Genomic DNA, 16,721 nt, shown 5'->3' with positions numbered 1-16,721 from the left:
GTTTCCTGTGTCAGTGCTTGGGTGTAGCTTTGGCTTTATGTGCAGTAGATGCTCAAGAAATGTCCTTGAATTAACAAGTAAGTGAATGCACAAGCCTCCTTATATAAAAGTTAAGTCATAGATGCAGAAAGAACAAGAGAAGCTGACTGAGCCCTGTGCATACAAGAGAGCTGGCTACCATACCTTGGATGATGGCCAGCAGGATGACGATGACGAAGAAGAAGAAGGTAATGTCAAAGACGATGCGGTACATTTCGTAGGGGTCCCCGGCAGGGTCTTCAATTTCATCGCCGATGCCACCTCCAGCTCTCACTCCCACGTACATGTGGAACAGGTAACACTAGGGAAGAAAAATCACGGTGATTCAGGTGTGAGCCACAGCGTTCTGTTTGTTTTTAGGGAGATGGTCAGATCGTGCATGTAGCTAGATCGAAGTACGACAGCCCTGAGGCAGGAGAAGGGGCGCCTCATGGTAACACGTTCATACTGCGAACTGTCCCCTGCACCCTGGTGTCTACAAAGATGCAAAGGCTGTTACAGGTAGCCTCTAAAAGATATTTCTAACTCGTTTTTAAGAACAGTTTTGAACTGTCTGACAAACACATGAGAATTCACCAAAGGGGTAAAGAAGTTAAAAGACCCTTATGCCCTGATGAGGGTGGCATGTGCCACGTATGAAGGAAAGGCCTCACCCACCCACTTCCACGTCCTCCACGCACCTGAGAGGGCAGGGCGTTCTGCAGCGTCTCCCCCGAGATGCAGGTGTGCGCCTGCGTGGACACTGGGTCCTGATCACAGAGTGGGATGCGCTCCCCCACTGCTGTGGTAGGGAGGAGTGTGAGCAAGGGCAGGCTTACGGCTCTTAAGTCCAAAGCCAGGGACGGCGCTGGCCGCACGGCTGCTCTAGACACTGTAGGGTTGCTGTCTCGGGGGGGCTCGCCCCGAGAAAGCATACAGAGTTTTTAGCCAAAAAGTATCTCCGTTTTCTAGAGAAATGATCGCAGGCGCGGACAGCTTACTGTCACCTATCCCTGGAACACACTTTCTTTTCCTGAAATCTGGTTGTTGGAAATACTGAGAGATGCTACTGCAGCGGTACACTGGCTCAGCTAGACCTTCTGTCCCCTGACAGGACCCTGACCCCATCTTGCTGCTGTGACATTTTTCAGATGGCATGGCTGTTCTGAATGAACCCCCACTGGTTTGTGGAAAAAAACTGAGTACCAGACTCATGGGGCCTTGCTCCCAGCTCTCAGAGGCAAAGAACCAAAGCTTGACTTCCGTGAGAGGTGGACGCAGGTAATTCACATCGTCCCCAACACCGATGCTGATGGAGGATGACCCCTGCAGTGTGCCCCTCCTTCCACCGGTGCCCAGACGAGTGCTTGTGAAACCTAGTCCGTCTCTTTCTTCCTCCCAGCGCCCGCCTCCCTCTTGGCCGAGACATCACATCCTACTCTCATTTCTGTTCTGTTCGGGGGCCCTTCTCTCCCAGCCAGGCCGGGGGCCAGGCGCCCCGCGGGGTCTCACCGTCATCATGTCGTCACACTTCATATCGGGCTCCTCGTCATCCTCGCTTTTGTTGTAGAACTTGCGGAAGAAGTTGAACGCCACCACCGTGTAGAGATAGACCACCACGGCCAGCAACCCGACAGTCAGGACCAGCTGGGGGCGGGAGAGGGGGGAAGAGGAGGTGGGTCTTCTCCATCCTGAAAGTCGTGAGAGACTCCGAGAAAACAGGAGAGGGGAAGCCCTGGCCCCCAACACCCAGAATGTGATTGCAGTTGGAGAGAGGGCCCTGAAAGGGGTGATTACATTAAAATGAGGCCGGTAGGGCTCTGCTCCAATGGGACTGGTGTTCTTACCGGAAGAGATGAGGACACAGGAGGAGAGGTACCAGGCGGCCAGTGCACCGAGGGGTGTGCAGTGACAAAGCAGCACGAGGCAGCCAAGGAGAGAGGTCTCGGGGATTCTGTTACGGTGCCCCAAGCAGACTAACACTGGGGTGCCGCGCTGGGCACGTGTGAAGGGTGAGGACAGTGCTGATGCTAGGAGGGCGGTCACTTTGTTCTTTTACAGAGAGAGCAGTGACCTGAGGCTTCACGATGCAGCTTTTACTCCAAGGCTGCTTCTAAAGAAACTACAGGTTCTTTGGACTCACCCATATCCCTTCATCACACTGTTTCGTAACTAACCACGAACTGGACAATTGTCACAGCTTTGAAGTTACTTTAGGAATAATGATAGTTGAGCAAAGTGACATTCTCCATAACCAAGAAACCTGCCTCAGACCTTTGCCGGGGTCGTAGGGCTTTTGGGTTTATTTCTCAGCTTTAGGAGGAACCATAACTGAGGACGGCACGGGACCTGCCCATCTCGCCTCCCCGAGGGACCAGGTGTTGGGCTGGAGCTGTGAAGATCAACAAGATAAAATCTACGTCCTCAAGTGGTTACACACAACAGTGTGTGCCAGATAAGTACCAGGAGAGAGAGATTCAAGGGCTTGCTTCTTGAATGATGAATTTAGTAACCTGAACCTCAGACAGCAGACCTTGCAGAAAGCAGCTGGTTTAGAAAAAGACAAAGACGTTCGGCTTTGCACCAAGGAAGAAATGGGCTTGAACCTAAGTTCTGCCACTTAGCAGCTGTGTGCTCTTGGGAGAAATAAGCCTCTCCGAGCCTCAGTTCTCTTATCTGTCAGGTGCGTGTAACATCTACCTTGCAGGGCAGTTGTGCGCTGACTGCAGTATCTGGCACGTTTAAAAAAAACCATCTTGCCAGAGTTTAGTCAGCAAGCCCATGAAAGAGATTCGTGGTTTAAACTTTTCATTTAAGGTTCATCAAACATTTCATTTTATGATAATGCCATTAAGCCAAATCAAAATGCGAAGTTTCAACATCTTTTGGGAAAAGCCACCGTAATGGATAAAACTTCCCAAGACGCACATGTAGAAATAATAAATAATGCCCTTTCCCCCAGGAATCTATAAGGAAGCAGCTACCACACTCCAAGCGAACATCTGTATCACAGGTTCTGTCCTGACTCCCAAAGTTTAGCTTTTTGTATGTGGCACCGAATTGCTCTCTCGGGCTTTCCTCCACTCTTTTTAGTGTCAGCCGGGTAAACGCTGACTATTGCTGCTACCAGAAGCCTAGAGAAACAAGCCACCCTAACACCTGATGATCAAGTACCCTTTCATTTTAGAACAATTAAAGGTTAACTTGACTTTTTTTCTGGTTATTTTGATTTTTTAAGGTGTACAATACGATGATTTAATTTATGATGTTATAAAATGATCACCACAATCAAGTTAATTAGTTACCGAGTGTGCAGGGGACACTTAAGATCTCCTCTTTCCACAAATTTCAAGTGCACAGTACGGTGTATTAAACTATAATCACCATGCTTTATAGCTCCCCAGAACTTACTTACGTAATAACTGAAAGTTGGTACTTTTTGACCAATACTCCCCATTTGCCCCACCTGCCCCCAGCCCCTGGCAACTCCGGTTCTAGGAGTTAACCTTTTTTATGAGTCTACATATAAGTGACACCAAACAGTATTTGTCTTTCTGTGTCTGGATATTTCACCAAGCATAATGTTCTGCAGATTCATCCACATTGTTGCGAATGGCAGAACTGCCTTCCTTCACATGCCACTGCATGTTCGTAACAGGTCTGCCTTGTCCACTCATCCACCGTGGACACAAGTGGTTTATACTTCTTGGCTACTGTGCATGATGCTGCTGAGACCATGGGAACACAGGTGTCTCTGAGATACTGACTTCAAGATGAAGTCACTGGATATATACTCAGAGATGGAATTGCTGGCTCAGACGGCCATTCTGTATTTAATTTTCCGAGGTGCCACCATGCTGTTGCCCGTAATGGCTGTACCAAACTGAGCACATTTTAACTTCCTCCTTTGTTCCCTTCTCCTATACAAAGATTTAGAGATGTGAGGGAACATGTCTCATTCATGGAGTTGCACTTAATGAGGACTAAAATGCTAAGGATTTGAATCTGTTGGCAGGAGGAGCCATTGGGGGAGTTTAATCAAGGGATTGACCCTGACAGTACTGTAGAGGACACTCTATACTGATGAGACTGGATACAGCGATGGCCATATGGATATAGCACTATATATACAGAGACACACACACACACCTGTCTACACACATAGCTATGTATGTGTGTACATGTGTCACTGGTTTTTAACTGGAAGCTCGTATCAGAAGTACCTGGGCAGTTTTCTAACTACATAGGTTGATTTAAATGTTAAGGGTTTCTGAATCAGTATCTTATGCCTCTTGAGGGATGGCTGCAATTTTGCAAAACCAGTCACTATTCACTCCAGTGTTGGGCCAAGAAAGGTGTAGTATACACCGTGACACGTACCTTCCTGTCATGCACAAGTGTACTACCCGTTTTTTCCAATCCATCTCTAGGTCCGCCCCATTCTACACCAGTTTAAACCCAATACCTGTTTGCCGTTGTGAGTGACGGATGACAGGATCGTCCTCAGAGTCTTGAAGCCCATGGCGATGTCCAGCAGATGAGCAGCGAAGAAGAAGTTGTTGTAGTGGCCCAGGACTGACATGGTCGTGTACCAGGCGAGGTAGAGGAAGGACTGGGGGATGGAAGAAATGTAGCAGCTTTTCAGGCATTTATGCCTCGTGATGTGCTCATTAAACCAACTGTTCTCATCTTTGGGGGCAGGGTGAGGACAGAGGGTGTTTAGGTGCCGAGGAGCTGTGAGCCGGCCCCAGACCTGCCAGTGAAACCCCATGTGTCTTAACACTATTGCACGAGACAGTCTTGCTCCCTCTGCGTCTGTACTAAGGACTCCATGAGTCTTCCTGGGCCCCCTCCATAGCTTGTTTCTTTGCGGCATCTAATGACATCCCTGGACTAGGGGCAGAGGATTGTGCTTCTCCAGATGCCATACTTACATTGTCGGTAAAAACAACTCCCAGCTTCCAGATATGGTACTTCATGTCGATGGAACTCAGCCTAAAAGGGAACAAATAATTACAAAACTTATAAATGTCAAGATTTAGTTAAGTGCATAAAAAGGGGAAAAATTAAAGTTTTCCTCCTCTCAGGTTTGAGCTTGATCAAGTTGTATGTGTTCACCATGAGAAGGGCTGAATCACACATCCTGAAGTTTTAAATATTTTTAAAATTTTGGGGTTTTTTTGGGTGGGGTAATTAGGTTTATTTGTTTGTTTGTTTGTTTTAATGGCGATACTGGGGATTGAACTCAGGACCTCACGCATGCTGACCGTGTGCTTTACCACTGAGCTATGCCTTCCCGCCCTTAAATTTTAGTCTTTCTCTTTCAGCTCTATCAGGCATGAAGGCTGGTAGGTCTTTAGATTTTTAAAAGCAGTGCCCTCCTCCCCATATATTAGAACCCAGAAGAAACACTTAGGCCAGACCAGAGCTAGAAAGGACAAAGACACGATTGTGAGTTTTCCTCCCTAGAACCCAGTGGAGGACTGGAAAGACAGAGGGTCTATGTGAGCCAGACTTCGGGATTTAACACCTAAGCTCGTACCATGACACCAGGGAGGCCGCCTCTGCTTTGGTCTCTTCCACTGGGCTAAAGTCAAGGGCATTTTTGTCCAAACCCAGGAGTTCTGCAATGCGTTCTGCGCCATAGAGGTCTCCGTATTTGTTGATCACCTAAAGCAGAGAGGGCGACTGGGTGAGCTCAGGCCACGCGTCACCGCCAACGTTTCCTCCAGCCCCAGTGTCTTAAGAGCTATGTTATACTCTGGGCTCTTCCAAGGGGTCGATAAAGACATGATTCAAAATGCAACAGGAAAATAAAGAGAAAAAAATAACCCCCAGAGCAAACAGAAGTGATAAAGTCAATTAAGCAAAATCTGTTTTTCAAGCCATCTTTTAGGAGGGGAGAAAGAACCTGGGATGCAAGAAACAGTGGTTGTGTTAACTGTTTAAGACAGATGAGTGTGGAACGAACCCTAAACCTACATACGTCCATGTAAAACTCCTTCTATGACTTACAAGTCTTCTCATCAACATAAAAGCAGCATTAAATTTAAATCATGTTTGTCTATGGAGAACTTAAAAAAAATACATTTCTTCGAGGTCATGGAATTCACCCCCACTGACAAGGCATACCTTTCTCTTGACAAACTTGTCCCAGTAGTTATTAGGAAAAGATCTGAAAAAGAAAATGAAAAAGGGAGATTCTTAGCATGAAGGCAAGCACACCAAGAAACGCTGGGTTTGAGAGTCTGGACCTGTGATCTTCTAGAGTTTTGTCCTGCTCACTGAAAAATTCAAGACCTGACTGAAGTTCAGAGTCACTGCAGGTCTGATTTCTGGTTTCAGTACTTTGCGTTGCCTTCTGAAACACCTGGAAAGCAACTCTGCATTTTCGACTTCAAAGATACGGTTAAGAGCCAGGAATTGTGGTGACAGACTTGACAGAAGCAGGTATATGTGTCTTGATCTCAGTCTCACTAGAAACCAAAGCCTGTAGGAGACGCATACATTCAACCTGGACCCGCTGAATACCCTCTTTACAGCAGGCATGGGGCAGGTGCTGAGGACACAGCAGTGGGAGGTGTGGACAGGGTCCCTAACTAGGATGTTTCCAGCCAGGGGATCACAGTAGCTCTGTCAGCTCTGAAACACGACAGCCCCCTAGTCCATAAGGCCCATCAAGTTGGTGATGAGGAAGGAGGGCCTCCCTCTGTTCCTGGACCTCTCCGAAGAAGAACCCTGAGCCAGTGCCAACAGAGCAGCGATCTTTAAACAAGACAACAAAGCAATTTTCTGGATAGTTAAAGCAGTCTCTGTCTTAAACATCCAAATGCCACCTAAAAGCAAAAATGCTGGATTTATAGAGTAAACTGCTCCTAGGTTTCATCTCTGAGGAACGGGAAAAAATTACTTTGACTTTCTTTGTCCATTTTTCAGCTATTTGATTTTTTTTATGTATTGTGTTTAGAACCTAAAATAAACAAAACAAAAACATGCCAGTCTCCCTCTGTCCACACTGATATCTCCTTTCTCTTAAACCTTTTATACACGTGGTCTGTAACGTACAACTCAGCCTTGGCCCCATTTTGTCGTAAGTGGAAAAACCCACAAGTGATGCTGAAGGGCCACTGGCTGGAGGCTCTGGTCGTGACCCTTTCACAGGCGGGATCTTACTCTGGTCTGAGTATTCCTGCCCCCTGACTAGGTACAGAAGCTCATTCAAGGTAGAAAACATAATTTTACTTGGTAATAGTCCTTAAAATGTGGGGTAGGCAAAGAATTTTCAGAAGGGAACTGTATTGATAAATGACACATCTATAGATGAATGGTCAGGAAAAGTCATATAAGATGCTCAGCCTCTTTAGAAATCAGTGAAGTGCACAATGAGATGCCGTTACACACCTACCAGACGAGCCACGTTATCTGAGGGCAAGTGCCAACAAGGAGGCCGAGGAGCAGGAACTCACCGGGGGCTGGCTTCATATAAATCAGGACCAACTTTGTGCATCTTACTGTTCAGCAAATTCTACTCTACCTGGTCTCTGCCCTAAAGAAACTCTTTGAGTTGTGCACCAGGCATAAAAACATCCCTTACAGCGCTGTTTGGAACAGCCAGAAGCTGGAAACAGATGAAATGTACACTGTCAGGAAAATGGATAAATAAACGACAACATAGACGGAAAATGCTACAGTTCTGAAAATGACCAGACTGTGGTCACACACTTCAACACAGATGAGAACTGAATGTGGTGTGGAGCAAAGGATTCAAATGACAGCGCAATGCACGCTGTGTAACTCCATTTACATACATTTCAAAACCAGTTAAGATGAAACCATGCATCTAGGGACACACACCTAAGTGGTAACCCTACACACTAAAGCAAAAGAATGGATACCACTGAAGTCAGGAGAGGGGTTAGCTGGGGTCTGGGAGGATAGGACCAGGGCCGCTAACATCTGGACTTCAGAGTTTCCAGGGATGCTCCAGTTTTTAACCTTTGTAGTTCACTTTATTATTAAAATTATTAAAATATTATTAAAATACACACATACATTTTCTATTTCTTCTGTATGTGTATTTAACAATAGCAAAACAAAATTTAAAAGGTTCTCCAAGATATATAGTTAACTGAAAGAAGGTTACAAGGCACTACCTGCACGATGAGGCCATTCCTGTGAAGAACTGAAGGCTTATGGAGCTCAATTTTGCTATTGAAGTCTAGTCGCAATGTCGTGTTAGCTCCTGGTGCACAGCACAGTGACTCAGTTATACATACGTATATTCTTTTTCATTATAGGTTATTACAAGCTATTGAATATAGTATCTAAATGCTTTAAAACAGCCGTTCTACTTATTCGTACATTTCCCTATTCACGATCATTTAAGCCACTTCGAATAAATACTAGCAATTATCTTTGCTGGGACAGTTTAGTGTACTTGTCCCATTATCTCCTTAGGATAAATTTCTAGAAACTGAACTGCCTTTTTACTGGGACTTTTGTGCCACAGACGCAAGCATTACTGATAATTGCAGAAAGCTTGCCGAAGAATGGAATTATTTAATATTCAAAATTTCTGCACTATAATGACAATAGGTCAGAAATAAGTCTTAGTACTTTTTCTTATTTAAGCGGGGAGATGGGCAGCGAACTGCAGGCAGAAATGGGGCTTTGATTTGCATGCTCACACTTTTTTTTTTTTTTTTTTTTGCCTAAGAGAAGAGGCTTCCCTTTCTAAGGACTATTTAAAAAAACCCAAAAAAACCCAAACAAACAGAACTCAAAAAACTCAGCTGTGCCTTTGTCAAGCTGCCTCTCAATCTGCCTAAACATCTTTGCGTAAGTAGCATTTTCCTCCCCAGGGGTCAACGATTTTGTTTCTAGACGTGGATATTTTATTGGCGCAGTCAGCTTTGTTTACACATTCAGCCCTATGTCTTTACTTTTCTTCCATCACTTTACACTGCAGCTCTCATTCTTCCCTACTGGGATTACGCTGGCATTAGAGCGTCGCCTTCGCTAACTGTGACGGCCATTTCTTAAACAGGAAGGGAGTGACTAACAGCCGTGCGCCAACGTGCGCCAGGCATGTGACATCCATTCACGAATCCTCCCAGCACTGTGGGAGGCAGTATTCTCATTCCTCTATTAATGAAAAGGAAACAGGCTTTGAGAACTTGATTCCCTCGCCCCAGATCATGAACAGCACCGTCACAGAGCTGACTCCGTATCCACCTCTCTGCCTCCAGAGTCAATGCTCTGTCCCCCCACGTTGGTAATTATACTTGTGCCAACCAGGAAGGCAGGCGTAGCCCTGCAGGTCTTAACACCCCCACCCAGCTGGTCCTATTTTAACTGCTCATGGAACTGCCTATGAAATGATATTAGGAGAAGTTCAAACCAAGCTCTTTGTTTTAGGACAAGGCTTCAGAGACGGTGCTGTGACATCTGGGGACTCTGGAGAAGCTGCTCAGCTTGATCCCTTGGGCCAGAGAAACACTGTGTGACTCGAACATGGAAAACTGGAATAAGTAATATTGTGCTGGACCATCTGGTCTTAATTAAATTGCTCGGCACTTCCTGAGAACATCCTCTGTCCCCCTCTGAGAGATATGTACGGCTGTCAGAGGCACAACAGGCTACTTGATTGAAAAGGCAGCAAGAAAACAAGTCCCAGAAACCAAGGAAGGTTCCTATTCATGAGTTTCCGGGGCTGGTGAAGAAGACGTGATTCTCTTTATGGCAGAGACTCCTTTTTGGGTTGGGGCCGGGGGGAGGGGCACCTACGGGGTGTTGATCACCAGGCGATCCCACTGCCCCTTGATGTCATCTTCAGAAGGCTGTTCGGTGATATACAGGCCATCAAACTCCAGCTTCCTGGCAATTTCTTTTTCTCTTTTGAAGACCACCAGAGGGACCTGGGAGTGGGAAGACACCAGTTACTTTAAGAAGGCTTTCTAATTAGAACACCCTCTCTCGTGCACACCTTGCCAACTGGCCTTCCAACTTCAGGGCAGCAACCTCTTCGTAGTGGGATTCTTAGGGTGCGTAGCTGTAGGTCCACAGCTAACTAACTCACTTCTCACTCCTGCGGCTAACACACCTCCCTCTCCAAAGCTGATCTGACTTGGGTCAGCCTTTAAACAGCTGATGGTAATACAAACTGGGCTTGCTCCATCTTGGTGAGAAGGCCGTATTTAGATGAACTGCAGGGCCAAATGAATTTGAACTCCTAAAACTCAGGCTGGAGGTAAACCACGACTTAGAAAGGACAATAAATTAGTCTAGAATAGATTGGACAGCTGCAGGAATATGATGAAAAATTCCAACCCCCTCCAACAGCTAGGATCATACTCATCTCATGTCTCTGAAGTCTGGTTAATGAAATATGGTTTAATAGTCAGAATGAGGATCCGCTGGGCTCTGTATATAGTCTTTTCCTATTGAATTTTTTCTTCCTGAGATTCCTTCTGAGAAGAGCTCCTGCCAGGCACACTTGCTTGTTCCTTCCAATCACTCCCCATTCTCTTATTTGTAATCAAAGTTGTAACTTTGATTCTAGCCTAGATATGATGGCATGGCTATAAAGACCTACCACAAAAGGAGAATGTACACAGAAGATGTTGGGGAAATAATCCACTTGCCCCAACCCTCACTAGACACACACACTTCAAATAAGGGACAGAGTTAAATGAGATCAGAGGATCCTATGGGAATATCAGGCAATGAGATGGCAGACTAGCCAGAAAAGCTTAATTCACACAGAGCCAGGGCTTCTCATCCAGCTGGGAAGCTACTGGTTACTTGGCAACAACCCTGAGACCTTGGTCTCCAAACTGTTTTTTCCAGTGAGTCCTTCTCCAAGCTCATGACAGCCATGCACCCTACACTGCTCCTTTATTTTCAGCACACAAAGACAAAATTTAGATAATGGTTTGTAAAGAGTTACTGCCTACCTTTTTTTTTTTTAAACAACACTGAGGACATAAAAGAATCATGACAGAAAGGTGGTGAAGGCTAACAATGGGCATTGCACACTGGGTGGAATCAGTGACTGCTGTTGGTTCGGGGATGATGTGGGAGGGGAAGCAGAGAAAGATGCGCTGATGTCTGCTGGGTGCAGGTGGCTCTGAAGAGCAGTAATAATACCCAGTTTTGGATCAGCACTGATCGCTGGGATTTGAAGCATTCCCTTCAATCTTTTATCAGTCTATGTACCCTTGTAAGCAGAACTTCCACATTTTTATTTCCTAGATAGCGTTTCTTTTTCCCCCAAGGTCACCCATACATCTGCACCCCAGCCGACAAGATGACCTTGGATGGTGACCTAAGGAGTAGTAGCTAACATGCTCTAGTGTTCACTATTCTGTTTTCTTTTTCTTTTCTTTTAATGGAGGGACTGGGGATTGAACCCAGGACCTCGTGCCTGCGAAGCATGTGCTCTACCACTGAGCTACACCCTCCCCCCACCCTCCAGTGTTTGCTACTCTGGTTCTGACTACTTTTACACATGTTAATTCATTGAATCCTCTCAGCAACTTTAGCAGTTGGTGTTATTATTATAATACCCTTTTTAAAAAAAGAACAGAGAGGAAATGGAGGAATGGTGAGGTTAAGTGGCAGAATTGTGATCCTGGCTCCAGAATCTGTGCTTTCATTGTTACAGTGGTGCCCTCAGTGTGGTTTAGGGCACGCGCTCTCTCCAGTGGGGCAGCTGGGCTTCCTATGTGATCCTGCAGCCCGCTGGGGAAGTGAGGGCCTCAAGGATAGGAGAAGATTTCCTGGACTTTTTCCAGGGAGAAAATGGCTTGGTGTAGAGCCAAGGAAACTTCCTACTTAAGAGAAGTAAAAAAAAAAAAAAAAAAAGTAATGGGAAAAAAATTGTCGTGTAGTAGAAACAGATGTGGACTTGGAACATGTAAAACACAATGACTGAAGATGGCCATAACTGTCACAGGCTCTGAAGATGGCCCCAGTGAGCCATGCCTCCTGGTATTCATGCCCTGGCGTGCCCCCTTCACCCTCTGTGCAACAATGAATCTGGGCTGTCTCTATGACCTGCTTTAACCAACAGAATGCAGTAGAAATGGCACCTTGTTAGTTCTGAGCCTAAGCCTTAAGCAGGGCTAGCAGCTTCCTCTCGTGCTCTTTTTGGAAACCCAAGCCATCACCTGTAAGAAGTCCAGCTACTGAGCTGGAGAGAGCACATGGAGACGCCAGGTGGAAAGGGAGAGGCCCTGAGTCTCCATGGAGGGAGAGACCCCGCTACCCGAGCTGAGCCCAGCCTTCCAGCTGTTTCCTCACCAATGTGCCTGGCACTGGCATGTGCCATGGGGGACAGTCTAGCCCACGTGAGCTCCCAGCTGGTGGCTGATGTGGCCACATCCACCTGGAGCAGAAGAACAGCTGAAACGTGCCCAGTAAGACACAGAATCAGAGGGAGAAAATGGTGCTCATTTTAAGCCACTGAATTTTGGGGTGATTTGTTATGCAGCAATAGGCAACAGAAAAAGTAACTCATCTCTAATAGTTAAAACCTAAAAATTTTTTTAATGGAGGTATTGAGGACAGAACCCAGGGCCTCGTGTATGCTAAGCATGTGCTCTGCGGGTGAGTTATTACCCTCCCCCGAAACCTAATGCTTTTGGAAAGGTGAAAAGCATTTTTATAAACATTTTAACATAAGTTCAAAGATCAGAAGAAGCCGTGATTACCAGCTCCATGTGCGACTTAGCCCGATGATTAGGATTCTATGAGATGTAAACAGAGGTGCCTCACGTGAGACTCCTGGAGCAGGGACAGTGTGAGTGCAGACCACCCAGGGGCATGTTCATTGCAGATTCATTGTGAATGGCCTGGGTGGGGGGCAAGGGTCTGCAGTTCTAACCCAGCTCCAGGTGATGCCCACGCCACGGCTCCACCAACCTTGGCCTCTTAGTAAAGCCTTAGAGAACAAAGGGCCAGCTGGGTTCAGAAACGATGCTTCTTCCCCAAGGAGTCAGATTAGATTCAGAGCCACCAAGACTTACCTTCAGGCAGTAGTAGCCCACCACGCAGACCAAAGAGATGATGGTGTGGATGACGGCCAGGGCCCGCAGTGCTGGCGCCATATACCCCGTGCTCTCCTGCAGGACAAAGAACACCATTGCTTCCTCCTCGTCCTCATCATTAAAGGAATTCCACAGGTTTGCAATGTCCTCTGTCTCTTCTTCTAAAGGTTCCTCGGTGACCTGGCCCAAGACACACACTGTCTTAGAAACATCAGAGAGACCTCCGCCACGGGGCTCCCCCACGTATTTCACATCGCTGGCACATGCTGTGCAAACAGCAGGGACGCAGCGTTACTTGCTGAGTGAATGAAGATTTAGCTAATTTGTTCCTGGGAATCTCCAGTATCTCCAATAAGTGAAAACAAATTTTTTCAGAGACAGCTCTTACGAAAACATTTTTATGTTTCTACCAATTTTAAAGTTAGGGAAGTTTCACTACATATTTTATAGCCCCTACACAGCAGAAAGGAATCTCTGACATGCTATGGCCCAGGAAGAGGCTAAGACAAACACACACACACGCACATTTCCACTCTGTTAGCTGCTCTTCAACCAAGGCTTCACCTGCCATTCTTACACAGTGACCCCCCAGATCAGCACCTCTGAGGCTGTCATCCTGCAGGTCCAACTGCCTGCTGTGCTGGCTATCCTCGCCTGCACGGCTGCTGTCTGAGTCACCTCAACCTCGATATATTCAAAACCTGGCTGTACCACACCCTTCTACAGACTTCCATTTTTCTACTATGGGCAACAGAAAGCCATTAGTGTATCAAGTGGAAGGCTGACATAGGTAAGAGCGTGTTTTATAACAATTAGATTTGTGGTTTTAAAGAGGAAGGGAGAGAGGCATGAGAGAGAACAGCCAGTTAAGACTATGTCTAGAATCTAGGACCTACAGTGGGGCATTTGTCCACGGTGGGCACTGGGTGCTTAACTATCGACTATTGCCATGAGAGCATTGTATACAATTGTCAGGCTTATGTCACTGAAGACTTTAATTCTGATTTTATTATTATTATTTTTGATTGACATATAATCAGTTTACAATGTATGCTGATTTTTCATGATCAAACTTCATGTGATATCGTAGAGACGTGTCTGTAGTGAACTGCAGCAGCAATAATTTCTCTACATGATCAAGGGTTTATCCCAACATTTCTTTTGCTGTTCTCTCTTTAAAAAATGGTTAATGTTAATAAATGACAGGAATAGAAAAGTCAACATAAAGATTTCAGAAGGTGATCTCATGGGACACGGGTATGTGATTCTTTGGATGTGACACCTGGATGTGGTTCTAAAAGCTTTTATTGGGCACTGTCAAATTTGTAATCTTCATAAGGATGGACATATTTATAATGCCTTTCTACAGGTGCTACTACAGACATGAAATTCTTCACCTGAATATCATCTTTGAAAATGTTAAACAGAATTCTGTTAACTTAAATTTTAAGGATTGGCGTACTGTGTTGCTACGAGAGATCTGACTTTCGGCACAGTGCAAAGTTCTTTCAGAGGCATATGTCTTTTTTTGAATTCCATTTTGTTTTAAAGCACATTTAAAATGTAGTTTTCTCATTTAGTAAAAGTTGTCTAATTGATATAAAGAAATCCAGGACCTACATTCACTAATTCATTCTACTAACATTTATTATGTGTCTATAGTGTACAAGGCCCACTTCGCAATGTTGAAAATCTTCATTATCTTGACGAACCCTCTCTTCCATCTCCAGAAACCAGCTCGTATGAATTCTTCCTTCATCATGGTTCTAACATATGGGCTACGGATCATGGCTCTCTGTTACCGTACTCCTCAGGGAGAGAACTGTATTTAATATTCAGTTGGAGATACCTCTTAGCTCCTATTACAGGATCTTGCACCAACAAGCATCTGGAGAATTTATTAAGTAATCACTAGAACAAGCTATTGACATGGTGCCCTGACTGGCTTCCCCTGAAGTCTCTCCATTCTTCCCACTGCGAAAGACAGCATCCTTTTTGGAAGTCAGTGTCTCATTAAGAGCATAACTTACAGAACTTTAAAAAAAAAAGTATATATTTAGCAAAAAGCCCCTGAACGAAGTATCACCTTGTAAAAGAGCAGGATGAAGTTGATAGCGAAGGCTACAAACAGAGCAAGGAACCTCAGGTTGTAGAAATTCCTGGCCAGGTAGTGCTGAAACGAAAAGGACAGGCAGAAGTGGAAGAGCTCTGGGAGGGAGAGGGACCGCCCCTCTCTCACACACAAGGTCTTTTCTCATTAGAACTGACACAGGGCTAGTCCTCTTCTAGGAGAATCCTGGCCTTCTTATGATTTATTTGTGGGGGATAAGAAATGTTGATTTTTCTTTAAATTGCTTATAATGGTGCTCTGCTCTGGTTTAAACCTTAGGGAACCAAACGCCCAAACATGACCCAGGCACAGGTCTCAAGTGCCGCTATGAAGGTGCGTGCGTGTGTGTGTGCGTGTGTGTGCATGCGTGCGTGTGCACACGCGCGTGTGTGTACTCCACAGGAAGCAGTTGATTTGGAAATTATGAACGATCTAGGCCCACAAAAGACCCCTGCAGCTCCCACCCTGGCTGGAATCAGACTGTGACCTAGAGTCTTTGTCCCCTTGTAAGTCTCTGTTTGTCCTCTATTGGCAGGGAGCGGAGATCATTCGCATCCTCACTGCCATCTTTTCCGGAAAAACCAGTACTTGAGGACTGGAATGGTAGTGGCTCGGGGAAAGCTCTCACTCTGTCTGTGGAAGGGGCTCCCGCCCATGGTGCTGGGAGGGTGGTCCTGGCCAGCTGGCCATCAGCAACTGTACTTCTGAGGGCAACTGGCCAGAGAAAGGTTACTACAAGCTGTGCTGAGGGCAGAGGGTGTGTGGAGTAACAAGGTTTTTGCAGACTAGTGTGAGAACCTAACAACACAGGAATGTTCTTTCTGCCTCCAAATGATTGTGCTACTTCTAAACTTTTGGACTGGGATCGACCAAGTCCTCACTGAGCATACGTAAAGGTCCAGCCCTCCTGGAGAGAGCGTGGGGCAGGGAGGACCCCTGCGGGATGGAGGAGCGGGAGCTCGGTTCTCCCAATCAGCCCCTTTTCCTTTCCCTCCAACACAGGAGGGACAGGCAGGTACCCGAGGAGAGGGAAGGAAGAGGAATGAGAAAGAGGAGGAAGCACAACTGACCAAATGGTGGAACAAGGTCAGCGGCCACTCCTGTGAGGTCTGCCCGGGCCAGCGCCTGCACCCGAGTGGGGCCAGGGCTGGAGCGCTTACCAGCAACTTGGTCTGATAGATTTCCAGCCCTTTAAAGAAATTGGCCATGAAGGCTTCAGGCTTCTCAGCTTTCTGGCCACACCGTCGCTTCTTCCTCTTTGTCATGTCCGCCCAGAGGGCCTCGGGCTGCTCTTCTTCCTTGGCTGCATCCTCTTTCTCCCCATCTTCTATGCTGCAGGAACGAGAAATCCACTCAGCACGGAGGGCAGAGGGAAGGCTGGCCCTGGCGGGGAGACTAAACCAAGAAGAAATCTGGGCTGCCAGGGGTGGGAGGTGCATTATTCCCTGAGGGCGGGAACCTCAAGTCTTTATCACTTAAATGTGCCGGGATGTCAACTTTGTATTTAACGAGCGGTGTCCACTTTGATGAGTCATGAGCACAGA

At 46.2% G+C, this 16,721-nt stretch overlaps 1 protein-coding gene, 1 long non-coding RNA gene and 1 other non-coding gene across 3 annotated transcripts in view; 1 reads left to right on the top strand and 2 right to left on the bottom strand.

Annotated features, from left to right (window-relative positions):
- Positions 1–16,721, bottom strand: part of RYR3 (ryanodine receptor 3) — a 195,396-nt gene that overhangs the window by 5,426 nt on the left and 173,249 nt on the right. The window contains exons 64-73 of the mRNA XM_072962745.1: positions 16,338–16,509; positions 15,154–15,240; positions 13,047–13,247; positions 9,805–9,935; positions 6,151–6,193; positions 5,561–5,688; positions 4,953–5,013; positions 4,484–4,630; positions 1,531–1,665; positions 184–340 (exon numbers count right to left, since the gene is read on the bottom strand). Coding sequence (XP_072818846.1) covers positions 184–340; positions 1,531–1,665; positions 4,484–4,630; positions 4,953–5,013; positions 5,561–5,688; positions 6,151–6,193; positions 9,805–9,935; positions 13,047–13,247; positions 15,154–15,240; positions 16,338–16,509 — 1,262 coding nt within the window. The remainder of the gene's footprint in view (positions 1–183; positions 341–1,530; positions 1,666–4,483; positions 4,631–4,952; positions 5,014–5,560; positions 5,689–6,150; positions 6,194–9,804; positions 9,936–13,046; positions 13,248–15,153; positions 15,241–16,337; positions 16,510–16,721) is intronic.
- On the top strand, positions 335–7,011 carry LOC140696842 (uncharacterized). The gene is made up of 2 exons (XR_012073404.1): positions 335–1,299; positions 1,421–7,011. It is a non-coding gene; the product is annotated as an uncharacterized lncRNA (long non-coding RNA).
- On the bottom strand, positions 11,409–11,485 carry TRNAA-CGC (transfer RNA alanine (anticodon CGC)). Its single transcript has one exon. It is a non-coding gene; the product is annotated as a tRNA-Ala (tRNA).

This window comes from Vicugna pacos, chromosome 6 (assembly GCF_048564905.1).
Source record: "Vicugna pacos chromosome 6, VicPac4, whole genome shotgun sequence".
Lineage (NCBI taxonomy): Eukaryota > Metazoa > Chordata > Mammalia > Artiodactyla > Camelidae > Vicugna > Vicugna pacos.
The sequence above is the reverse complement of the archived record's forward strand: the minus strand, read 5'-3'. Positions and strand labels throughout refer to the sequence as shown.